General features: G+C 41.2%; 1 protein-coding gene across 3 annotated transcripts in view; it reads left to right on the top strand.

Moving 5' to 3' along the window:
- The window catches only part of PIK3AP1 (phosphoinositide-3-kinase adaptor protein 1), a 1,822,514-nt gene that overhangs the window by 1,048,979 nt on the left and 750,241 nt on the right, over nt 1-23,294 (top strand). For all 3 annotated transcript variants that reach the window (XM_078643124.1, XM_078643125.1, XM_078643123.1), the window contains exon 10: nt 5,041-5,136. In XM_078643124.1, coding sequence (XP_078499250.1) covers nt 5,041-5,136 — 96 coding nt within the window. The remainder of the gene's footprint in view (nt 1-5,040; nt 5,137-23,294) is intronic.

Below are 23,294 nucleotides of genomic sequence, written 5' to 3'. Positions count from 1 at the left end.
ACTACCTTTCACTATCTGCAAAGAGAGAGTACTCCTAATAGAAATGAGGGGGGGGGGGCACCATTCAAAGCAGATCAGTGTGCATAAACACGAAAATGTTTTCACTTACCACGTACTTGACATTCGACAGCTTATGATATTTGCTATTAAAAAACCATTGAAATTCACTGAAAAAACCATAGGTTATAGACCATATATAGTTAGGAATTAGCATTTACAAAACCTTGAAAATTCACTGAAAAAACCATAGGTTATAGACCATATATAGTTAGGAATTAGCATTTAAAAAACCTTATTTTACTCACACAAAACCATTGAAATTCCATATATAGTTAGTTGCACTAACTATATATCGCGCACCCGCAATCCACTGCTGATCATGTCACATATTACATCATTCATGACATGGTCAGTGACATCACTGATGACATCACTGATGACATCTCAAATGACATCACTGATGACATCTCATTTGACATTACTGATCACATCACTGATGACATCATTCATGTGATAATACGATGAACCTCTTCAGACTCTAATATAACCTTAGATACACTCAGTGTAAACAGACACTCATAGACTGTCACTCATCCATGGAGTTACTCAGACACTTAGTCAGTCATGCAAAGAATCAATCACACCTCCATTTCCTCAACTATACAGTTATACACACCTTACTTATTCAAACATATACTAAAACATATTTACTCACTTATACAATCCTGGATACAAGTTCACAATGATCCATACAGCCACTCACACATTCACTGGCTCTTATGCACAGTTATTTATATATGTCAACTCTCACATGTACTGTGTTTTACATATGTACTTACTTTGACATGTAGCACTGAGATATCCATTCACTCACCAATACACTCATGCACACAGTCAACCGCCCATACAGCTGTTTCCACATGCACTTTTGAACCCATACATCTAGTCAATCAACTGCTCACACATCTATGCAGAGAGTCATACACCTCCCAGCCACCCAGACACACACTCAGTCTCCCATACAAATGCTTGGGCAACCAATCAATAACCCATACAGTTAATCATATAGCTAATGATCAACACATGCAGCAGTTTACAGAACAACAGACATAATGATGCACAAATTAAGACAGTTTAGTCACTAACCCATGCACTCAGTGAGACACATTTAATCAGTCACTCATACAGTCAGCCATGCCCCTACTAAATCCTTCATCAAGACACTTATACATCCACTCATTCTTCAATATGTAAGACATATTTTAACTTTACAGAATTATACAGTCACTGGATGTAGTCATCAGTGATGTCATTTGAGATGTCATCAGTGATGTCATCAGTGATGTCACTGACCATGTCATGAATGATGTAATATGTGACATGATCAGCAGTGGATTGCGGGTGCGCGATATATAGTTAGTGCAACTAACTATATATGGAATTTCAATGGTTTTGTGTGAGTAAAATAAGGTTTTTTAAATGCTAATTCCTAACTATATATGGTCTATAACCTATGGTTTTTTCAGTGAATATATATATATATATATATATATATATATATATATATATATATATATATATATATATATATATATATATATATATATATATATATATATATATTTACTGTCCAAACACAGGCCCGAATCCTTAAAGATGCACACAACAGCAAATGTGAACCATCTGGTTTATTCTTTCAAAAGGAAACCACTCATAGGCAGCTACGGCATGCAGTTGATTATTTAATCAGAGCTCTCTGTGAGACATTCGTAGCTGCCTTTGAGTAAGAGGCTGGAGGCTCGAAATGCTTCAGGCTAAAGAATTAATTACACTCGAATGAAAAGGCAAGTTTCCTTTTGAAAAATAAACCAGATGGTTCACATTTGCTGTTGTGTGCGTCCTTGAGCTTTCGGGCATTTGTTTGGACATTAATTGACACGACTGCCCTGCCCTGGAGGACAGCGCCTTCCCAGGAATTTAATGGAGAGGCTGTATGGTATGAACCTTGTCTACAGCCGTTTTTGCAGCACAGCAAATGAGGCAAACTAAACCTGCACATCGTTCTGGGACCTATGGAAATAATATGCTTTTAAGACATGAATGTGCTAACAGAACCCACTGGAGGGTGAGATTCGCCCTGAATGGGACCACAAGTCCCAGCATGCAGTAAATGGCAAACGCACTCAGCGAGGCCCACTGGGGGTCAGGCATGCAGTTAATTATTTATTCAGAGCTCTCTGTGAGACATTCATAGTTGCCATGAGTAAGAGGCTGGAACCTCGAAACGCGTCAGGCTAAAGTATTAATTACACTGAAATGAAAATGCAAGTTTTCTTTTGAAAAATAAACCGGATAGTTCACATTTGCTGTTGTGTGCATCCTTAAGATTTCGGGTATTTGTTTGGACATAAATATATATATATATATATATCACCAAAATGTTTAACACCACACCCTAGGAGTTAGATTTGCAAATATATATATGAAGTACACCATCACCAACGCGTTTCGACTTCACAAGTCTTGATCACGGTTAAGTGAGTCCCTTCTTTGCTTTTCTTTTTATACATGATTTCCACTTGGCTTATAATGGAACATTGTGTGACTTGTAGTCCCGGAAACAATACATTTGTTAAAAACATTAGTTACAATGTACACATTTTTTACACAACTCTTCTCAATCATTATATACATGTGGGTGGTGCGGAATTGGCTAAGGTTTGTTGAATTTTCAATTATCTCTTACACGCCTGACTGTTGCATGTTATCTTGGGTTTTATGTATTTCCATATCGGTGTAAGTGGGTGTCATACATATTTAGACTACATGCAAATTATTTGCCATTATACTATGTCTATTGCTCCATATGTTGTGAAGGTCTGTGTACTGGGCTTAGTGCCCTACTTCAATTGAATCTGTAATCCTCCACTATATTTAAAGGACTGTGTAATATATGATTTTATTTGTAGTGTGCACATTTGCATACCTTCCTCAGTTTGGGCTCGGTGCCCGTATCCCGCTTGTGTCTCCATTTGCCCATGGTTAATATTGGGGGAGAATGAGGGGTATTTCACTAGTTAAGTACCCCTTTGTGTATTTAAGTAGGCTTGCAGGTGGTTATGTCCTTACTTGGTTTGATTATGTGTGTCTATTCTACCCCTATGCGGTGCTTATTGCCCATTTTTGTTTTTTCCGTATGCCCACCTTTTCATGATTAACACAACCCATTTATTATCATTCCTTCCACACCATAGGATTAGAGGTACAATTGAAATTTCCATTGAAGGGCAGTTTTTGTTATCTTAATGCCTTTGCTGTAATTTGATGAATCTGCACTAAACGTTCTAAAAAACATGTTTATCCGGTTTGTGTTTGGAATGGCAATTTTCATACAGCTCCATGTAACATAAAATGGGGTTACAAAAAACGACATTTCTTATTAAATCTCTACTACAGAAAAAATGTGGAGTGGAAATACACCAAACCTACCCTGTCTTTCTTTTGTTTGGTGTACATCTGTTCATTCATTTTTAAATAATTCAATTTTATATAAAAGTGTTGGGTGAGCTTAAGAGTTAAATATGTGGAGATATCTACCGTTCATCATCAAACTGTCCTACTATCTGTGTGGAATGACTGTTCACAGACAAGACATTTCAACATAAATATATCTGAATGGATGTGGCAGCTTATTTTCCCATGTTGCAGTTTGAGTCTGCGAACTGTAAGTCGGGTTTGCAGAACCGAAGGCTCTACTTGGCTGACCTCAAGAGAAAATGTTCTCTGCAAAGCCCTTGCAGAACATCTGAGACGGTCTCTGTGCCATGCAAAAAAAAGAAAAAGGCCACATGAGGGGACAGGGAGAACACACACTGATGACCAGGTCTTGGTGGAGAAACCCCCCTAACCTCCCAAAGTTTGAAGTAGAATTTTATTTTCATGACCTATGATAGATACAGGCCCAATTATTTGCCTTCCATAGTCCACGGACCCATGTTGGGACTTCTTCCATGGTCCCATAGTCCAGAGTGTGGTACTGAGCCCATGAACTAGGAAGGAGACGTTGGGGTTTAGTAATCTTATGTCTTGCTACCGAGACCATGGATGCCATTTTAGATTGGTCAGGTGTGCGATCTTGAAAAATAGTTTGCAGACAATTGACACATACAGGGATCCTTTAAATTTGAAAGCTGAATTCTGTCCTTTTAAATAGGCTAATTTATTGTGGTCTAGCATTTAAATCTGTTATGTGTGGGGGGATATGTTTAAAGAGCTTGGATGTAATATATCATCTAAATAACAGAAATTCACAGAAAATACCACAATTAAAGTGAAGTTATGTTTAGGATTTGTTATTACATTTTAAAAACTGTGTACAAACCTCTGAAAATCACTTTAAAAACCACAGGCAAAGTCATAGTGTGAGTGATGTCATAACTGATGTAATTTGAGATTTCATCAGTGATGTAATTTAACATGTCATAAGTGGTGTTACATGTGAGGTCATGAGCGGTCTACTATGGAGGTGCATGGTTAGTGAACGTAATCTTAACTAGTACATTTCAGTGATGTGCAGGTTTTGTTTTACAACCATAACCTCACTTTAACTATGGTTAAATTAGGACTATTAGCAAGCATGAGACATGACATTACAGACAAGGAAAAACCTAGAAAGAAAATATAGATGGAGGCATATGTATAAATGACACATATTTCTACTTTTGTAGTCAGCCGCCATGCCTGTGCATGCTGAGACAGTCATTGGAGGATGAGTGGAGAGTTGGGGTGATCATGTAACAGAGCTTTTTAAGGCCAAACAAAAGGAAACTGCTATGCTGGGTTCACAGTTAATCATGATAATCATAGATTATGTTGTAGATTTGAAAATGTCCATAAACGTTTTCTTTCATTTTGTGCTTTTGGTGACATTAGTTTAAATAAAGCCGGGGATGTTTGGGCTGATGATAAGCAAACTTCAATAACTTTGCTGAAAATCTCACTTAGTATTTACTGCTGCAATTGTCATCTTTGTTTTCACAGATGTACAAATGTTAAAGTCAGAATCAACTCGTTCAATTCAACCAGATATGTTTTCTGTGACTTCTAAAGAATCCATAATCCGCAAATTTTTGAAAGGTGAGATTTGTTTAATTAAATTATTCATAGTTAATAAATAATTAGTATCGTTGGCTTTTTAAACCGTATGACTCCATAACAGTGCTGAGAGCTTAAAAGTTACTTGGCAGCGATACTAGCAATTACATCAGCTTTGAGATATAGGTTGAACTGGTCTGTTTTAAGCGTTATGACATTTTTTTTTGCCCTCATATCACCACCCGGCCTATGTGATCTGAGGCTGTAACCTGGTTTACCTGGTGGAAACATTTGCTGATTATCTCTCTATCCTTCTTTGTTCTCAGTGAAGGACTTAGATGTAATCATTGGACAATCAACATTTAGCTCGCCAGGCCATATAGGGGCTCCATCTTCTTTCAACAATAGCCAATTTATGACTCATCTCGATCCCACAAATATAATTAACAGATCTAAGCCATTCCTCTACAGTTGGGGCTTCTGTGGCAATGCACTTTCTATAAAGTTCCCTCCTTGCTAATAAGATGAGGAAAGATATCAGTGAGGCTTGCTCTTTGTGAATCTGGGGATAGAGACAGTTATCCAATTCAAATAATGTCAAGGCGTACATTAACTTTATTTCCTGGCCTACAATTGCTGCCAGGGTCAGACTTGGTTTCTCCCAATAGGAACTTAATTCAGGGATATTCCAAACATGTGTGTATCGTCTGTGTGGACCTCTCCACACTTCTTCCATCCCAGCTGCCTGATGTACATTTGGCAGGCTTGGCTGGCAACCAATAAGCCCTGTAGAGAGTGAACAGACGATTGCAGCTTTAACTGTGGAGTAAAGTGGACTCAGAGATACCTAAGACCTTATCCTAGTGTTGATAAGGAAGGCCCATCTTCTCATCTGCAGTGATTCTCGTCCAGCGCCACTAAGAGATGTCCTTATTGACAGAAGGCCTCCAGAACTGGATCTCCTGCGTCCAATAGATTTTGTGATGTCTACTAGTAAGTCGACATGCAGGTTTTTAAATTCGGAAGCCCTTTCTTTTGACAGATCAGAAAACTCCTGCCATGAGATCAGGGCATCTCCTCTCCTAAAATCTCCCCAGGTGAGAGAATTCACCCTCGAAGAGGATAGTTCCCCTTATACTTATGCATATGCCAGTCAGGTGTATCTGAAGGGTCCCAAATTGGTGAAGGATCTGCGTAATAATGGATCCCCAAAACTTTCTTCATGTATATCTAGACTCTTAAAGCAGCCAAAAGCACAATCAATCTGACCTGCTTAAAATATTTTGGATCTCCAAATTTAAACAAAAATTTAGCCGGACCTATTTGTTGTAACATGGCTCTGAACTGCTGACCCATACAGGAGTCATCCCGTTCAACATCCATGGGCCTAAAGTTCTTGAATTGGAAGGCATAATATTAAACCATAAAATATGGTACAGGCAGTCCTCTTTGCTTCACCTCCATCCTCAGTTTCTTTCAGGGGATCCTAAATGTCCATATAAAACTGCTAACCTTTCCCTGAAATCTTTGTAGAGCCTTGGTTGGAACGGATAACGGTAATGTGTTAAACAAAAATGTTAATTTAGGGAGAACTAGCATTTTGACAACATTGACTCTCCCATATATATCCGGATTGGAAGATTGCCCCATCTTCTAAGTAGAGCCTTTATCGTGTTACCAACCCTGGCCAAGTTCACTACTGGTAATTCCTCAAGAGACTTTGTAATCGTAATGCCTAGGTACCTGATTTGACTTTTGACTTGGTTTTGAGCAAATAGATTCCCTTCCACCTTGGCCCATGACATCACCTATATATTTCACTAGTTAACAGGATACCCCAACAGTTTTCCAAAATTCTCAGCGTGTTCTTCTAATCTAGAAACTGCTAATTCCGGGTTCACCGTGTATAAAATTGCATCATCAGAATATAATATTAACTTGGTTTATTGCCCTGCAGCTTCAAAGAAAATTATAGTACCGTCCTGGTGAATCTATACCGTACAGAGGGAGAGAGGGCACACCTACCTTGTACACCTGGATACCTGAAATGGGGTTGTGAGTTCCCCATACACCAGGATGTTAGCTAGTGGTGCCTTATTTAGGGTTTTTGATAATGCTAATTTTATTACTAACCCCATAATGCTGTAATACCTCCCATAGGTACACCCAATTAACCCTGTCAAATGCTTTGGTGACATCATTTGTGGCAACTTTCAGGGAAGTTGAAAGCTTCTACCATAACAATTGTACCAATCAACCAATGTGTCATCTCATATATTTATCTCCCAAGGAGAATTCCCTTCTGATTGGGGTGGATTTTATCTTGAGTGGCCTATGTAATCTTTTTTCAAGTATTCCAGTGAGGAGTCCACTGTCCTAGGATTCTTGCCTGGCTTAAGAATCATCACCACTATAGCTTCGTACCATGAGGGTGGGATTGCATGCCCTATTATATACATCTCATTGAACAGATACTTCCCGAAGGGAGCAAACACCTTTATAATTTTTTTATAGAATTCGGCTGGCATTTTGTCTGAACTCGCTGATTTGCCGTTAGATACGTTTTTTACTTGTTATTTTATCTCCTTCTCTTTAATCTCAGCTGCAAGATCAGTCACCTGCTGTTCTGTGAGATGTGGGAGATTTTTATCACCTAACCATTTTCTAATGGTTAAAGGATCTGAGTCTAGATCTTCCTTGTAGACCACAATCAGACTGCACAGCTTCACTGTTTTGATCTCCGCTGCAGCGCTAAAGACCCTGGTTGACCCTGTCTGGACGAGAACCTCTATTATTGCTACCTTGATCTGATCTGCTTTTTCAGGCCAGTAGTGCTCTACAGTTCTCCCCATACTCAAAATGCTGTAGCTTGCTAGCGTCCAATTTGGCTATCAGACTATTGTCCAAGTAGATTTCAAACTCTTGCTGCAGATGCTCTAATTCCTTCCTCAGCAAGGAGTTTGGCTCAGAGCCCTGCCTTGTGTCCTCCTGTAACTCTGCCACCTTCCAGGCATTCTTTGTCATCAACTCTCTCTGGAAGTGATGATCTTTCCTAACATGCATGTATGAGATTTGCTCTATTCAGCCCGCAATATAGGCCTTATATGCCTCCCATCCCACTGCACTGTCCGTGCACTTATTATACTCAAAGTGCTATGTTGTTTGTTTAATCAGTGCTTCAATGACTTCTTCATCCAACAAAAGGTCTCTTTTCAAGGTCCATCTTGGAGGAAATCTCATGGATGGTAGTTCCAAAACCAGTGGTACTGCTGAATGATCGAATATCCCTGCGGGGACATGCTGTTCTGTCTGAACTGCGTGATTAAACACCTGATCTAAGAGAAAGTAATCAATGTGGATGTGATGACCACACATATTTTACTGTAAAGTATATAGAACCTCTTACATTCCCCTCACTTTTCCTCCATGTATCTATTAAGGCAAGATCTCTCACCATGGGTGAGTAGCCAAAATATAAAAATTAAATTATCAACCTACAATAATATCGATGTTTTAATTTCGATGGTACAGAATATCGATGTCAATAATTTCGATGGACTGAATATCGACCCTAAGGTAAGTAATATCGATGTTTTAATATCGAAGTTAGTAATATCGATATCAAATATATTAATGTTACTAATATCGATGTAAGTAATATCGAAGTTAGTAATATCGATATCAAATATATCGATGTTACTAATATCGATATTTGTATTATTTTCATGTATTTTAGTATTAATTTTATATGTATATGTGATATGTTTTTTGTTAAGTGTGCTACTACTTTAAGTTAATTTTGTGTTTTAGTACCGTAGTGGGTTGTGGGTTTATAAAGGAATAGGGTGGGAAGTAATTTAATTATACTAAATTAATTATTACTTTTATGAATTATAAATATATTTAAATTAATTTTAATGTTTACGTTCTGTAGCGGGTTGTGGGTTTATAGGGGAATATGGTGGGAAGTAATTTAAATGTAATTAAGTAATAATTTATATTTATTAATTGGTATTGATTGAAGTGGGAAAAGGTGGTGGTGTTGCACTTGCAGTCCTAAAATCTTTTGCCTGCTCAATAATTCCATCTCTGTCCATTCCTGGCTGCGAATCCCTCGCCTTCTCCATTGTACTCTCCCCGCATCAATCTTTTACTGGGCTTCTTGTTTATAGACCTCCTGGTCTGCGGGGTTCCTTCTTTGAGGACCTTCAATCGGTTATCACTTCTCTCTGCTTGAAGGTGGAAAACTGCATAATGTTAGGGGATTTTAACATCCATATGGACGTCGAGTCTGACAGTGAAGCGATTAAAATCATGGACATTACTGCTCCTCTGGGTCTAATTCCCCACATCTCAAGTGCAACGCATAACAAGGGTCACACGCTTGATCAAGTGTTTTCCACCTTTCCCCTTGTTATGTCCCAGCCCACCCCTGTTTTCTGGTCTGACCACACATTGATCAGTTTTTTGATCCAGGGCAGAAGTAAAACTACTTATACTAACTCAGACCACCACAGACATCCCAGAAGACCCCTACATAAAATTACTCCTGAGAACCTGGCTCAAACGCTCCAGGATTATCCCTGTATCCAATCCGGCCATCTGGAGAGGGACCTTGAAACCTTCCATGAATGGTTAACGGATAGGCTTGATGTTCTCGCGCCTCTTTCCACCCCTTCTTCATCCGTCAAGCGTAGTTCGGCCCCTTGGTTTTCTAAATCACTTGCTCTAGCACGCCGTAATTGTAAGGTAGCCGAAAGACTCTGGCGGAAGCATTATGATCTAGAAACTAAGTTTGCTTATAAACTAGCTATTAAATCCTACCATTCTGACATTCTCGAGGCCAAAAAAAACTATTTTTCAGATAGAATTGAGTCTGCGGCAAACTCCAGTAAAGAAATTTTTTCCATTGTCAAAGAATTTACCTCTCCTAAATCGAGCATAGTCCAGCACAAGTTCTCTGAACCCTGGGTTAGGGAGATGGCCATTTTCTTTAACACTAAAATCAAATTGATTCAAGAATCCTTTCCACCTGCTGTTCCAACTGCTTTAATGTATGAATCTAATTTGATGTCTTCATCCCCTGACCCCTGCCCCACTCTATCGGAGTTTCCTCCTTTACTGGAATCCAATTCTTTGGATCTTTTACTCAAAATCAAATCTGGCTCCCCGCTTGATCCTTGTCCGGCGAGCTTTCTAGCTAGGAATGCCTTGACCCTGAATCCCATAATCTCCCCCATTCTCAACCTTTCTCTGTCCAGCGGCACTGTTCCACCAGCCTGGAAGAAGGCTATGGTTGTTCCCCTTCTAAAAAAAAACAGGCCTCGATCCAGAGATACATGCCAACTATAGGCCCATATCTCTCCTACCCACCCTGGTTAAGATCGTCGAGAAGCACGTTCACCTTGTGCTGTCTTCCTTCCTTGAAGATCATGGGTTACTCCACTCCACCCAATCTGGCTTCCGCTCCAATCTGAGTACTGAGACCGCTCTTTTGGAAGTTAGCGAAGCCATCAAGGAAGTCCTCGACGCAGGCGGAAGAGCAATGCTGGTGATGTTGGACTTGTCGGCGGCCTTCGACACCGTCCCGCATGAGGCCCTCTTGAGAAGACTTCACGAGATCGGTCTCAGAGGGACGGTGTTGAGCTGGCTGAGATCTTTCCTAGCGGGTCGCCGTCAAGTGGTCTGGGCCCCCCCGTACTCTGCTGAAGTTCCGCCCATGGATGTCGGAGTCCCGCAAGGGTCGGTGTTGAGCCCGACCCTTTTTAACATCTTCATGACTCCATTGGCGGCGCTGGCGGAGTCAATGGGTGCCCAGATCATATCATACGCTGACGACACCCAGCTACTCTTCACCTGCAAGAAGGGCACGGAGTTTGACGGGGAGAGCATCCGTGGTTGCCTTGGGGCTGTCTTCAACTGGTTTCAGCGAAGCAGCCTCAAATGCAACCCTGATAAATCTGAGGTGCTCTTCTTCGGATGTCCGGCAGAGCCGCCCTGGCAGGAATGGTGGCCAGTGAGCATGTCCCCCCCTTCCTCCTCTTCTTCGGTTGCAAAAAACCTGGGGGTTAAAATTGATAACGCCCTTGCTTTGAAAACGCAGATCACAGGCCTCACAGGTACCTGTTTTGGTCTGCTAAAAATGATTCGTAAATTCCTTCCTATGCTCCCCGCTGCCCATAGGAAGTTGACAGTACAAGCTCTGATTTGTTCCAGGCTTGACTATTCTAACATCCTCTACCTGGGCTTGCCGGATTATCTTTTGCACAAACTCCAGGTTGTGCAAAACTCTGCGGCTAGAGCCATCTTCGGCCTACCCCGGCAAGCCAGAGCCTCTGAGTTGCTAGTCTCCCTGCACTGGCTTCCGATTAAAAAACGAATCATATTCAAAGCTCTTACACTGGCCCACAAGGCACTCCATCTGGTAGGGGCTTCTTACATTAGGAAACGGCTTTCCTTTTACAAGCCCACCAGATCTCTCCGGTCAGAAAATCTTGGCTTGGCAATGGTGCCTCCCATTAAGAAAGCCAGAATTGGTGGACGTTCCTTTAAACATCATGCCCCCAGACTATGGAACTCTCTTCCCGTTGGTCTCCGCCACATTTCCAATTTGTTTTCCTTTAGAAAGGCCCTGAAAACGTGGCTTTTTAATCAATAATACTGTTATGTCTGTTACCCTTCTTCTTTTTCAGTAATGGGTCAGAAAGCGCCGGGACACTCCTTGGAGTAGCCGTGCGCTATATAAGTTACCCATTAACATAACATAACATAACATAATTATAATATTGTTAATTAATTATTAAATGGTAATTCATTTTTATTAATTGGTAATTCATTTTTATTAATTGGTAATTCATTTTTATTAACTGATTAATTGGTAATTAAGTTAAGTCGATTATTTCATTATTGGAGTGTGTTGTGCGTTTATAGGGGAATAGTATTGGAAGTAATTGAAATTTAATTAAGTAATTATTAAATTAATTGTTAGGTATTGATAATTAATGTATTGCACATTAATTATTAATTGCTAATTATTTAAAATTAACATTTTGTGTTTATAAATAATAATTTATTGTTTAATCAATAATTGGTAATCAAATAGTATACAATATATATTGATATTTTAATGAATATATTAATAAGTAGTTTTTAATGGCTAATTCATTGTAATCATTAATATTTTTTGGTATACAACATTATTTAATTGTGCAATATTTGTTAATTTGTAATTACTTTTTAATAATTAATATGTTCTTGTTATTACATTTAAGAAAATATGTTTTAATTGTTAATTAATATTAATCAATTATTATTTATTGTTATTTATTATTAATTTATTGTTAATTATTTGTTCATTGGTAGTTTTGTTTTTAATTATTTTTTGGTATTTGTAAATAGTTTATAGTTATTTAATAATCAATTCATTAATAATGTTTAAATATTTAAATTATTATTAAATGATGTTTTTTTTAACGTCTACGCTATTCAACATTTCCCTATTGTTGCACTCTCTGGAGTTGGAATAGTAATTTTTACCCCTACGCTATCCAACACTTTCCGTACTGTTGCACTCTCTGAAGTTGGAATAGTATTTTTTACCCCTACTCTATCCAACGCTTTCCCTACTGTGGCACTCTCTGGAGTTGGAATAGTAATTTTTACCCCTACTCTATCCAACGCTTTCCCTACTGTGGCACTCTCTGGAGTTGGAATAGTAATTTTTACCCCTACGCCATCCAACACTTTCCCTACTGTTGCACTATCTGGAGTTGGAATATTAAGTTTAAGCCTTACGCTATTCAACATTCTTCTTACTGTTGTTTTTTTGGGAGTTGGAATAGTAGTTTTATTCCCTCTGCTATTTAATATTTTTTGTATTATTTAGCTAATGTAGTCTATAATTCATTAAAAAAAAAATATTTTTAAAAAAAATACTTATTTCATTAATATTTATGTTATTGTTTTGTGTGTATTGATGAATTCGTTATTTGTAATAGTCAGTCAGTCAGTCAAAAATACTTTTATTCGATAAGTTAATATCATAAAAAGACATGATACAATTATACAAGAGAATATTTACACAGCATACAGCACGGGCAGTAAATTTCATTTAAGAATATTTTAGCATACATGTTTATATAAAAACATGATAAAAAAACTGGTCAGCCTCATTGCTTAACATGTCTTAGTTAATGTCATAATGTAAGCAAGTAAAGTTAAAAAGCATCCTAATCCAGATTAGCTAAAATAGGTAATACACTGGCTCTCTTATTCCTAATTCGTACAGCGGCTACTAGAAAGCTTGCAACAGAGAATATTATGCTATGGGTATTTAAAAGTTGAAGATACAACAGGGCTGGCCTGACCTGTATGAACCCGGCCTCCCTCAGGATAGGCAGCAAAAACTTCTTCCTGATTTCACTATAAAAATCGCAAAACATAAAAAAATGCAAGGTGTCCTGCATTGAGAAGTCATCACATCTGCAGGGACTTGCCTTATCCGGGGTACTCCAACTAGGAAAGAAGCCAAGTGAAAAATAAATCAAATTAAAACGAAATCTAGTTAAAAGATGACGATGATAGGGGTGGTTCACTATGGTGAGATAGAATTCAGATCCGGGGGAGCTAACTATAGCGTAGTTTACCCTTACAGTTGGTTTCCTGATTTCTATCTCCTCTCTCTCTAGAGATAACCAGTTCATCATAGCATTTTTTGTCTGTAAGACGTCCGTTCTTGTTATCATCTCTGGGCAAATGAAGATCTCGGGACGCCCTATTTTCTCCAAGCTAAATTTAACATAAGCGAGCCAGGGAATCTTGCTAACATTTTCTAGTATGAGGCAATCTTTAAGTATACTATGGTTCAGGGAAATTTCATGATTGAGCCAGGTCTTCATCCAACACATTAGTGGGGCTGTCTTTATCAGATCCGTTACATATCCCACCCCCAACTCAGTATGGATCGAGTAGGTAGGGGTGGACTCGGGGACTGTTAGAACTGATCTCAAAAATTTATTTTCAGTCACCTGAATTCTGTCTTGAGCGGAATAACCCAATAGTGAGCAGCCATATGTGGCAACCGCAAGACATTTAGCTTTGTATACCTTAGTTATTGCCTCTACTGGTCTGGCCCCTAGCTTTTTTATGAAACCCAACAAAGCCGATGTTGTTCTAGCGTATGGAATACTTCTGCTATTGCATTGCAGGGCCCAGCTTCCTCTTTCATCAAATAAAACACCCAGGTAAGGGAACGTTGGCACTCTATTAATTACCTCGTCACCACAAATAAAAGTTTTGGCTCTGCTTTTCCTGGAGCACTTCCTGCCAACATTACATGGGACTTTTTAGTATTAATTTTTAGGTCGAGGGACTCCATGAAGCTCCAGAAGGCATCTAGCAGTCTTTGTAAGCCTACACCCGTGCGTGCCAGAAGAAAGGCGTCATCAGCGTACAGGAGAACTGGTATAACCAGGTCTCCTATACGCGGTATATCCTTAGACGCCGCCCCTAAGGCTGGCTCCAAGGCATTGATATATAAAGTAAAAAGAAGGGGGGCCAGAATACACCCTTGTCTGACCCCCCTTTCTGATCTGAAGTGGTTAGTGCAGCGCCGCTCATTTGTGGCCCTCACTGAGGCTAAAAGACCAGTATGAAGATCAGCTAAAAAATATACTAGGGACGGGTCAAAGCCCATGTTTAGTAAAATCTGCCATAACTTTGACCTGTTAACCAGGTCAAAAGCAGAAGAAAGGTCCATAAACCCCATGTACAACGATCCCTCCTTTGCTTTGGTGTACTTATCAATTAGAAGCTGGAGATTGAGGCATTAGTCAAGTGTGCCCCTTTTTGCTCTAAATCCATACTGAGCGTTAGACAGGACACCTCTGTCTTCCAGCCACTCCGTCAGTTTGTGTAGGATGACACGGCCCAAGATTTTAAAGGAGGAATCTATCAGGGAGATCGGTCTATAACAAGAGGGATCCTGCCTATCTACCTTTTTAAAGACCGGGATAATTATGGATTTGAGCCAGGAGGCCGGGATGTTATTTGTGGCCAGGACGTTAAATACATTTGTCAGAATTTGTGACCAAAGTTTTGGGGCCGCCTGAATAAGTCAGCTGGGACCCCGCCGGGGCCCGGGGCCTTATTCTTAGTCATCTCCCCTAGCGCCCTTTCAACCTCTGAAACCTCAATAACCACCAAAGGAACCACACTCTCAGAAAAGATAGGATCTATGCCATTCTCCCTGTTTGGCAAGCTGTACATTTTCTACGACCACCCTCCCCACAACCCGACTCATAGAGGTTCCAGGTGGCCAAGAAAAATTCCAGTTCCTCGCCCTGTTTAGAATGTTCAAAATGAGTAGGGACAGAATATGTAGGCCCCTCATATCCTGAACCTACACAAGATTGATTACAAGGATGAGTGTTGAAGTCCCCCATCAGTATAATCTCGAAAGTATTTAATTTTTGACTATATACAGACAACATTTTTTCTAATGGAACTAAATTATTATATTGATTGTCATTAGAATTATAAAAATTAATGAATAACATTTTTGGGGTGTCAGATACGGTCAGTTCCACTATTAAGCAATTGTGACAGCCAGAGTCTACTTGTGTTAATGAGCCCTTTAACTATAGTAAACAGACTAATTAAACCCCCCTTGGCCCTACCCATATTGCTACGTTTTGCCGGGATACAAAAGTGGGTGTAACCATCCAGGGAAAAACTATTTTGTGGGTCCCAAGTCTCTTGAAGAGCTATTATGTCATATGTTTTTAGGAACCCCTCCCAGTTATCGTTACCCACTTTTGCTCTTATTCCAGCTACGTTCCAGCTCACAATACTGCATTTAGGAAGTTGAGTCCGACTTGGTGGGTCCACTTTGTCATTTAGTCAGTCGTTCTCCTCCATATTAGATAGTGGGGAGAAACGATTTGCCAGTGGTAAGCCCATGTCCATCGGGGTTTCAGAGGGCCACGGCAGGGCCCGGGCTACTGAAGCTGTCTGTGGGTAGTGCACCTCGTTCTGGTATGGGACAAGAGATTTACTATGTCCTACGTCTACATGCCATGATCTTTCGGGCGGGAAGGGTAGAAATAGCCCAGTGGGAGTGGCCTTATCCCAGAGTTGGATAATGCAGATCCGTCCCAGAGTAGGCGGTCAGCGATGTTAGGTTTATTAAAATTAATGACAATACAGTCTCCTTCTATGCGTTTCTGACGTGGGCCAACCCACCCCACTCCTCTGACCATACTTATGCTATTGGCTATGTCTGTATCACCTGTAGAGTAATGACTACACCAGTTTCTAGTTTTCCTCAGGAGTTCCTGAGTACTTTCATCAGGGTTCGGCCCCAGATGTGGTACCCCTGTTAGTACTGCTACTAAGGGCACCGCTTCAGGTGGGAGGTGTAGCTTTATTTGACAGTGAGCGGGTATTGGCCTATTTACTGTCTCATTCAGTTCAGGTAATTTGTGTTTGTTTACTTTTTCTCGTACCTTACCCAGAGGGGTGAGAACCCTCGGGGTTCCATCTGGGGCCACAATAGCATCAGATACATTTGTGGCGGATTGAATGTTAGTAGAACTAGCGTTAGCTATACAGGTGTTTGGCCCTACTTTAGATGAGAGCGGGTGCTGGGAAAGAGTCACCGAACCAAACAACCCCCGATACTCTTGTACAAAAGCTTCTAAGGCATCGCATCTCTTAAGTAACCCCGCAACACATGTGTTTAAAGTATCCACAATGTCCTTGCCGATGCTTGTCAAGGCCGGCTCTAGATGTGAGCTGATTAAGCCTTCGATCTTAGCACTAAGTCTGCTTACTATAACATCCTCCCAGTCAGTCAGTCGGTTATTCCCATATTTGGTCTTTCTTTGACACTTCATTGTGGGTCTACTCCTCTTTGCCTGTTGCGCTGACGTACTAGGTACGTCCTCATGTTTGGGCAATGGTGCATGGATATCCACATTTAAATCATGCACTGCTAATATAGAGGGGCTTAGTCCAACAGGGAGTTCTAACTGTGCAAGCAAAATGTCTTGGTTTGCTCCTTCCTGGACCAGTTCAGTCACCGTGGGTATTATGCCCAACTCTTTTTCAGCATTCGCGATTTCTTTTCTAATGACCCCCGCAGCTGATGTCAGATATCCTGCTCAGCGGACCCTTAGCTCTGTAATAACGGTCCGATGTGAGGGTGGGCGAGTCTCGTGCACAGGTGTGGCATGCACGGACTCCTGGTAGTTGGAGTCCCGTGCTCACGTGCTCCTGACCCCGCAGCCACCAGCAGACAGCAGTTTGCACTTTCCAGTGCGTGCTCCCGATGTCCCGATGTGCTCCCGATGTCAGCAGCCCCCTGGGACTTCAGAAGAGGCTCCGGTGATGTTGAATGCGAAGCGGGACCCACACCAGCGGGTTCCGCGAGGTGTTAAACAATCCGGTGGGAGGGTCTCGTGCACAGGTGTGGCATGCACGGACTCCTGGTAGTTGGAGTCCGGTGCTCACGTGCTCCTGACCCCGCAGCCACCAGCAGACAGCAGTTTGCACTTTCCAGTGCGTGCTCCCGATGTCCCGATGTGCTCCCGATGTCAGCAGCCCCCTGGGACTTCAGAAGAGGCTCCGGTGATGTTGAATGCGAAGCGGGACCCGTGTAATATTTTTTAATAATGTATAAGTTATTAAAATAATTATTCAATCTGATTATTAATTAAGTGTATATATTATATATTCTATGTATATGTTTAATTAATGTTTTATTACATTATATATATTAGTTATTAATTTTAAACGTTATAATATATTTATTTAGTTTATTTTACATATTTGTATTAACTAAAAATAAAACAATAATTTTTCTAACGATATTTTTAATATCAATATTTTTTTTCTCTATATTTTTGAACTTACCTTGTTGTAGATAGGATGTTGATATTTTTGACATCGATATTTTTGTTACGATATTTTTGTAGGTCGATTTTTTGACCTTCGATATTTAGTCAGTGATCCCTCACCATGTCCTTTAAAGTTGTCTTAGTTTTGCGTATACCTGAATAGGGAGACCTAGAAGTCCTTTTGCTCTCTCTATTCGGGACCACAAATTTACAATCCCCCCCAACCAAACAGGATGACGAACACTCGGCCAAGCCTAACTGCAACCGGCCCAAGAATGCAGGGTCATCGCAATCCGGGCCATGATACCCTGCTCATGATCTTCAATCTTCAATAGAGCGACTAACCACCTCCCTGAGTTGTCTGTTTTGTGGTTTATCACTTTTATCTCCATGTTCTTTTTATGAGTATGGCTACTCTTTTTGTGCTTCTCATTTGTTCTGAACAGTTAACCTCTTGTACCCAAGAGCACTTTTTTATGGCTGATCTACATTCCTGAGCTGCCAAGTGTGTCTACTGTATGATAATACACTGGTCCCCATACTCAAAGCACTCTAATTTAACCCCCCCCCACTTTATCTAACTAGTTACTCGTCTCTTTCACCCGATTTCCAAAATACTTGATTTCCGGCATTCAACAGACTCACCTGCTATCTGTGTACTATCCCGCTTCTCAACCCACTGCAATTTAAATCCAAGAACGTGCTTCAATTTGTCTCTTCTCTACTACTGTCTGTAAACTCACCTCATTCACCTCTTAGTCCTCCTTAGCCTGTCTGCAGCCTTCAAAGGGTTAGTCATCTAATACTCCTGTACACACTGGATTTGTCCAGGGCCACTAGCTCTCCATCGATCTATTCCATCGTGTAATGCTCAACCAGCTCCCATGCTCTCCACTGATACTTAAAACTACATCCTGTGCTGAATTTTGTTCATCCTCTAGTGCACCTCCATATAGAAGAGTATCCCTACATTCCACTTAAACTCTTCTCTCTATGCTGTAAACACCTTGTAGACTTGAAACTGGTGAATCTCCTCCCTGGGGCCAGTTATGAACTGTGCCTTTCTGTGTTTGGTGGTGGTTTTTGAAAATGGCTGGACAGTATGGATGCTGGCCTAAAGGCAAGGATGACTTTGTAATGGTGTCTCCATGAATAACACTGCCAGGTGCTATGACTTCTCTCTACAGCGACAGACCACAGCTGCAGTCAGAGCAAACCATTTGAGCAAATAAATTAGTCATTCAACTTTTGCGCTGTAAACCACCTCGTGGCATATGTGCACATGTAGCTGGGCTACAAACATGGCCCTATAAAAGGAGAGGTAAGATCAAGGCAGAATCCTTCACAAGTCTGTTTGTCCTCATCAGTGATTGTTATAAATGGTCTCAGTGCCTGTATCTTTTCTGTGTCTTCTCTTACGCTGGACACTTCCAGGCTACCAAGAACCATGTATTGTCTGTACCACTCTGCATCTATAATGAGTAGTTTGTCAACAACTAAACAACACTGATTCTATCACTAGCATGCCACCACTCTTTCCTACATTCTATCACATTTCCAGGAATACTGTAACTCCTATTGCTACTAGATTTTGCTTCACTGGAAAAATAAGTGCAATCTTCACAAAGTCTATCTAACATCTGCGACCCCATGCATTACATTTGCCATCAATAGAAAATCTAACTTCAAACAGCAGTTCATTTAAACATCACTGTTTGTCCTTTCCACCGTAATCTTTTGTGTTGCCAAGTTGCTACAGAATTTAAACTTTGATTTTGGTGTCTATCTTTCAATGCATACTTCTAACCTCATATTTGTCACTTTTAGTATAATTCCAGGTGCCAGACTAGATCTGGCTTTCCAAAGCAATTACTCCTGCGCACCAGTAGATGGTGCTGTCGGACTCAGAAATAGCTTTATGTCATGCTGGAGGTGTCAATAGGTGCTACCCATGCACTTTGACTTCAGTTCCTTTCTTTCCGGGCTACTCGACGCAGATCTGAAGCTCTGCTCAAAACGTTATTGCTTTACTGACAGTGGCCGCTCCTCCACTAAGGCATTGGAGCGTTGTGATTGGCTTAGAGGCAGGACCAGGTGGCAAGGTACTTTTTTAAGCAGTCTGCAGCCCCTCCCCGTGTGCTCACCGACTCCCACCCGCGAGCCATGCCGGCCGTTCCTGTTTACTGAAGCTTTCCAAATTAATGAAAACAGTCTGCTAGTGAGCCATCTCTTCCTAAGACAACAGGTTTTAAGCCATGTGCAGTGACTGCTGGGAGCAGATGTTGGTCACAAATTGGCACAATGACTCAAAGTCATGTAAAAAGCGTGCTCTGATGCACCCGAAAGTGACAAGAGAGTGGGAAAGACATTTATGCTTCACTGAACACACACTTGATGCTTCGATCTTGCTCCTCCTCTTGAAGTCCCTAGGCCATTTTCGCTACATTTCCGCTGCAAGCTGTGGGTCTGCTCCTCCACAAAATCATAGCTCCTGTGAACGTCATTGGGTAAGTTGAAATCTAAAGCAAATCACCGTAAGTGCAAGAAGGCAAAATTAGGGAAAAACCTTGCAGTTGACACTCCAAGGGCCCAAATTCTCTGGCGTCTTCTGACTCTGAACCAATCCAGACGCTGCTTCCAGCGTGTCCTCAATTCCCCAAGCCATCCTCATCCCACAGCAGATTGAGGCCTTTAAGGAGACATTGCTGTGAATTTTATATCATTCCAGCACCATCTCAAGAGCTCGCGCGCACGAGTTACCGGCGTGAGGGATTAAGACGCGAGGAAGCACCCGACAGATACAGAAGAGATTTCGGAGAACCGATTAGCGGAGGGGCCATAAATAATTTTGGGAGATTTAATTTTGAGGATCTCACCTAACGCCACGGGACCATGTTGCCTGGAATTATAGCCACATGAGAAAATATATTACTGATACACACAGCCGTGAACAAGTCGCATGTACTAATTTACAAGAGGCGATGAAACACGTGTTGGCTTGGAAAACCTGAACAACTGACATCAGGAAGATTGATTAAAAAGAGAAAAAAGAGGGAAAGAAAAAAAAAAGTTGACTGATTTATTCTACTTAGTTGTGTGCCTTTACTATACTCTGAAAAGAATGTCTTTTTGAATTTACGTGTGCGTGGGTATGGTTTTGCTTTGTTCTGTTGGTTCACCACAGAGATTTAGGGAGGCAGGTGGTACCTAACCCTAGAGCACCGTCACCAATATTGGATTCCCTATGACTAATTCTAAGTGAAAATATCCTGTAGAGCCTATGAACTATCAGATATACCACAGATCTCACTTTAAACCATCTGAAGGGCCTTCTGACCCAATAAAGCTGCAACGGCCAACAGTTGCACTTTTGCTTGTGGCTCCTTTACCAGTGCTGACTAACCCCAGTGGACCTCATTCCTCCACTCTGCTAGCAACAACCCACAAAGTGGAGAAGTGTGGCTCACTGGTTAGAGGAGGCAGACCTGGAAGCAGAGGTCAATTCCCGGCTCGGCGGGGTCTTGAGTCCTAAAATGTCCATGGACTCGACAATTCTCGCTCCGGTGCCTACTTGATTCACGGGTTCACACTCTGCGACTCTGGGCAATAGCTTGCTTAATCTCCACAACGGCCCCTCGCGGCGGGATGCCTGGCTTTCACCTTGCGGATACCCTGCCGGGGTTAACTCACAGGGGAATACCAGGACGGGTTCCCTAAGCAAGCGCTTAGAAACTGCTTGGTGATTTGCGCTATATAAATTCCTGTACATTTACAAACACCAATGGCTCCTGTGCTGGGTCTAGTCAAATACCGGACTCTGACCCAGAGACAATGTTGGCCCTCCCTAGAGTATGTCATGCAACGAAATCTCCAAGGTGCAACTGACAACTCTACAATATGATCCCTAGCCTCTTCCACAATGCCAGTACAGAAGGAAACTGGAGGCCCTGTTGAGCTCTGATTCAGGCATAGTTCAAGGACTTTAAATCATTCTCAATGACAACGATGATGAGGAAATGGACAACTTGGGAAACATCCTAAACAATGAAGTTCAAACAACGTCTTACCTGAACAACGAAGTCTGAAAAACAAAGAATCACATACAACGAAGTCCTGAACCACGAAGTCCTGAACCACGAAGTCTTGAACCACAACTTTTTGGAAGAGCCGCACAATCCAACTTGGGAAACATCCTAAACAATGAAGTTCAAACAACGTCTTACCTGAACAACAAAGTCTGAACAACGAAGCATCACATACAAGGAACCACGACTTTTCAGAATATCGAAGTCCTAAACAACGAAGAATTATATACAACGAAGTCCTGAACCACGACTTTTGTAAACTTAGAAGACGTCACTTCTCGAGCATTGTATTCGTCATTGCATAATTCAAGTTTACGTCTCGTTTGTATCCTGGCAGTATGTGTGGCACGTCACTTTTCTCTGCACCCCTACCCCTCATCTACACTTTGATTCGGCAGTGTTGGAGTTCTACGTCACTCATCTCAGCCCACTCACCCTTCTGAACTGCACAGTAGTGAAACTGCAAATGCCTCACATTAATCTGTGGCCCTGGTACCGTTTTTGGCACGCTTGTTTGCACCCTGGCTGGCTGGCGGACTGTAAAGAGTGTGGGGTAGCAGTCTGCTTTCATCCTGCTTGGTAGCACGTCCTGGGAATAGCGTCTTTGGGAATGCTCTTTAGAACAACAGTGGTCCCATGCATTCAAGAATACATAAAGCAATAAATATAGACGGAATCAAATCTATATTTGAAGCGACATGTCCAGCCAGACAGAGGTCTTTCAAGTTTACTCAATAAACAAATGATCCATATAGAGAGAATACCTTCCACAATTTCACCAGTGTGGTACACAAGCCTGTGCCCAACACTCACGGTTCAGATACAGAAGGTAGGCTTAGGAACATAAAAGGGCTTTTCAAGGCAAACAAACGTTATCTGTTTTAAATCCAGTTGTACAGAAGTGTCAATAAAGCACCATTACATTACATAGAAATCAAGTTTTGTATAGGGTGCTAGACAGGTCGACGGCGTTTCGGTCCCCCCATTAAATCATGTAGACTATCATCAGGACATTCAATAATTGCCTTTACGTTATTTAGCCTCTAGTTGCCAGGACAATGTACTGGTAATAGATCGACAGGGAGGAGTAGCCTGTATTCGAAACAGCAGCCCGCAGGCGCAATTTTCCGCGTTACAATAACGTAATCCCACGGAGCCAGGGAAGCGCCGGATTAGTCGGTCTGTCAGTCTGTCCCCTGGGAATGCTCTGGCATTGTCA

Source organism: Lissotriton helveticus, chromosome 5_1 (genome assembly GCF_964261635.1).
Source record: "Lissotriton helveticus chromosome 5_1, aLisHel1.1, whole genome shotgun sequence".
Taxonomy (NCBI): Eukaryota; Metazoa; Chordata; class Amphibia; order Caudata; family Salamandridae; genus Lissotriton; species Lissotriton helveticus.
The sequence above is the reverse complement of the archived record's forward strand: the minus strand, read 5'-3'. Positions and strand labels throughout refer to the sequence as shown.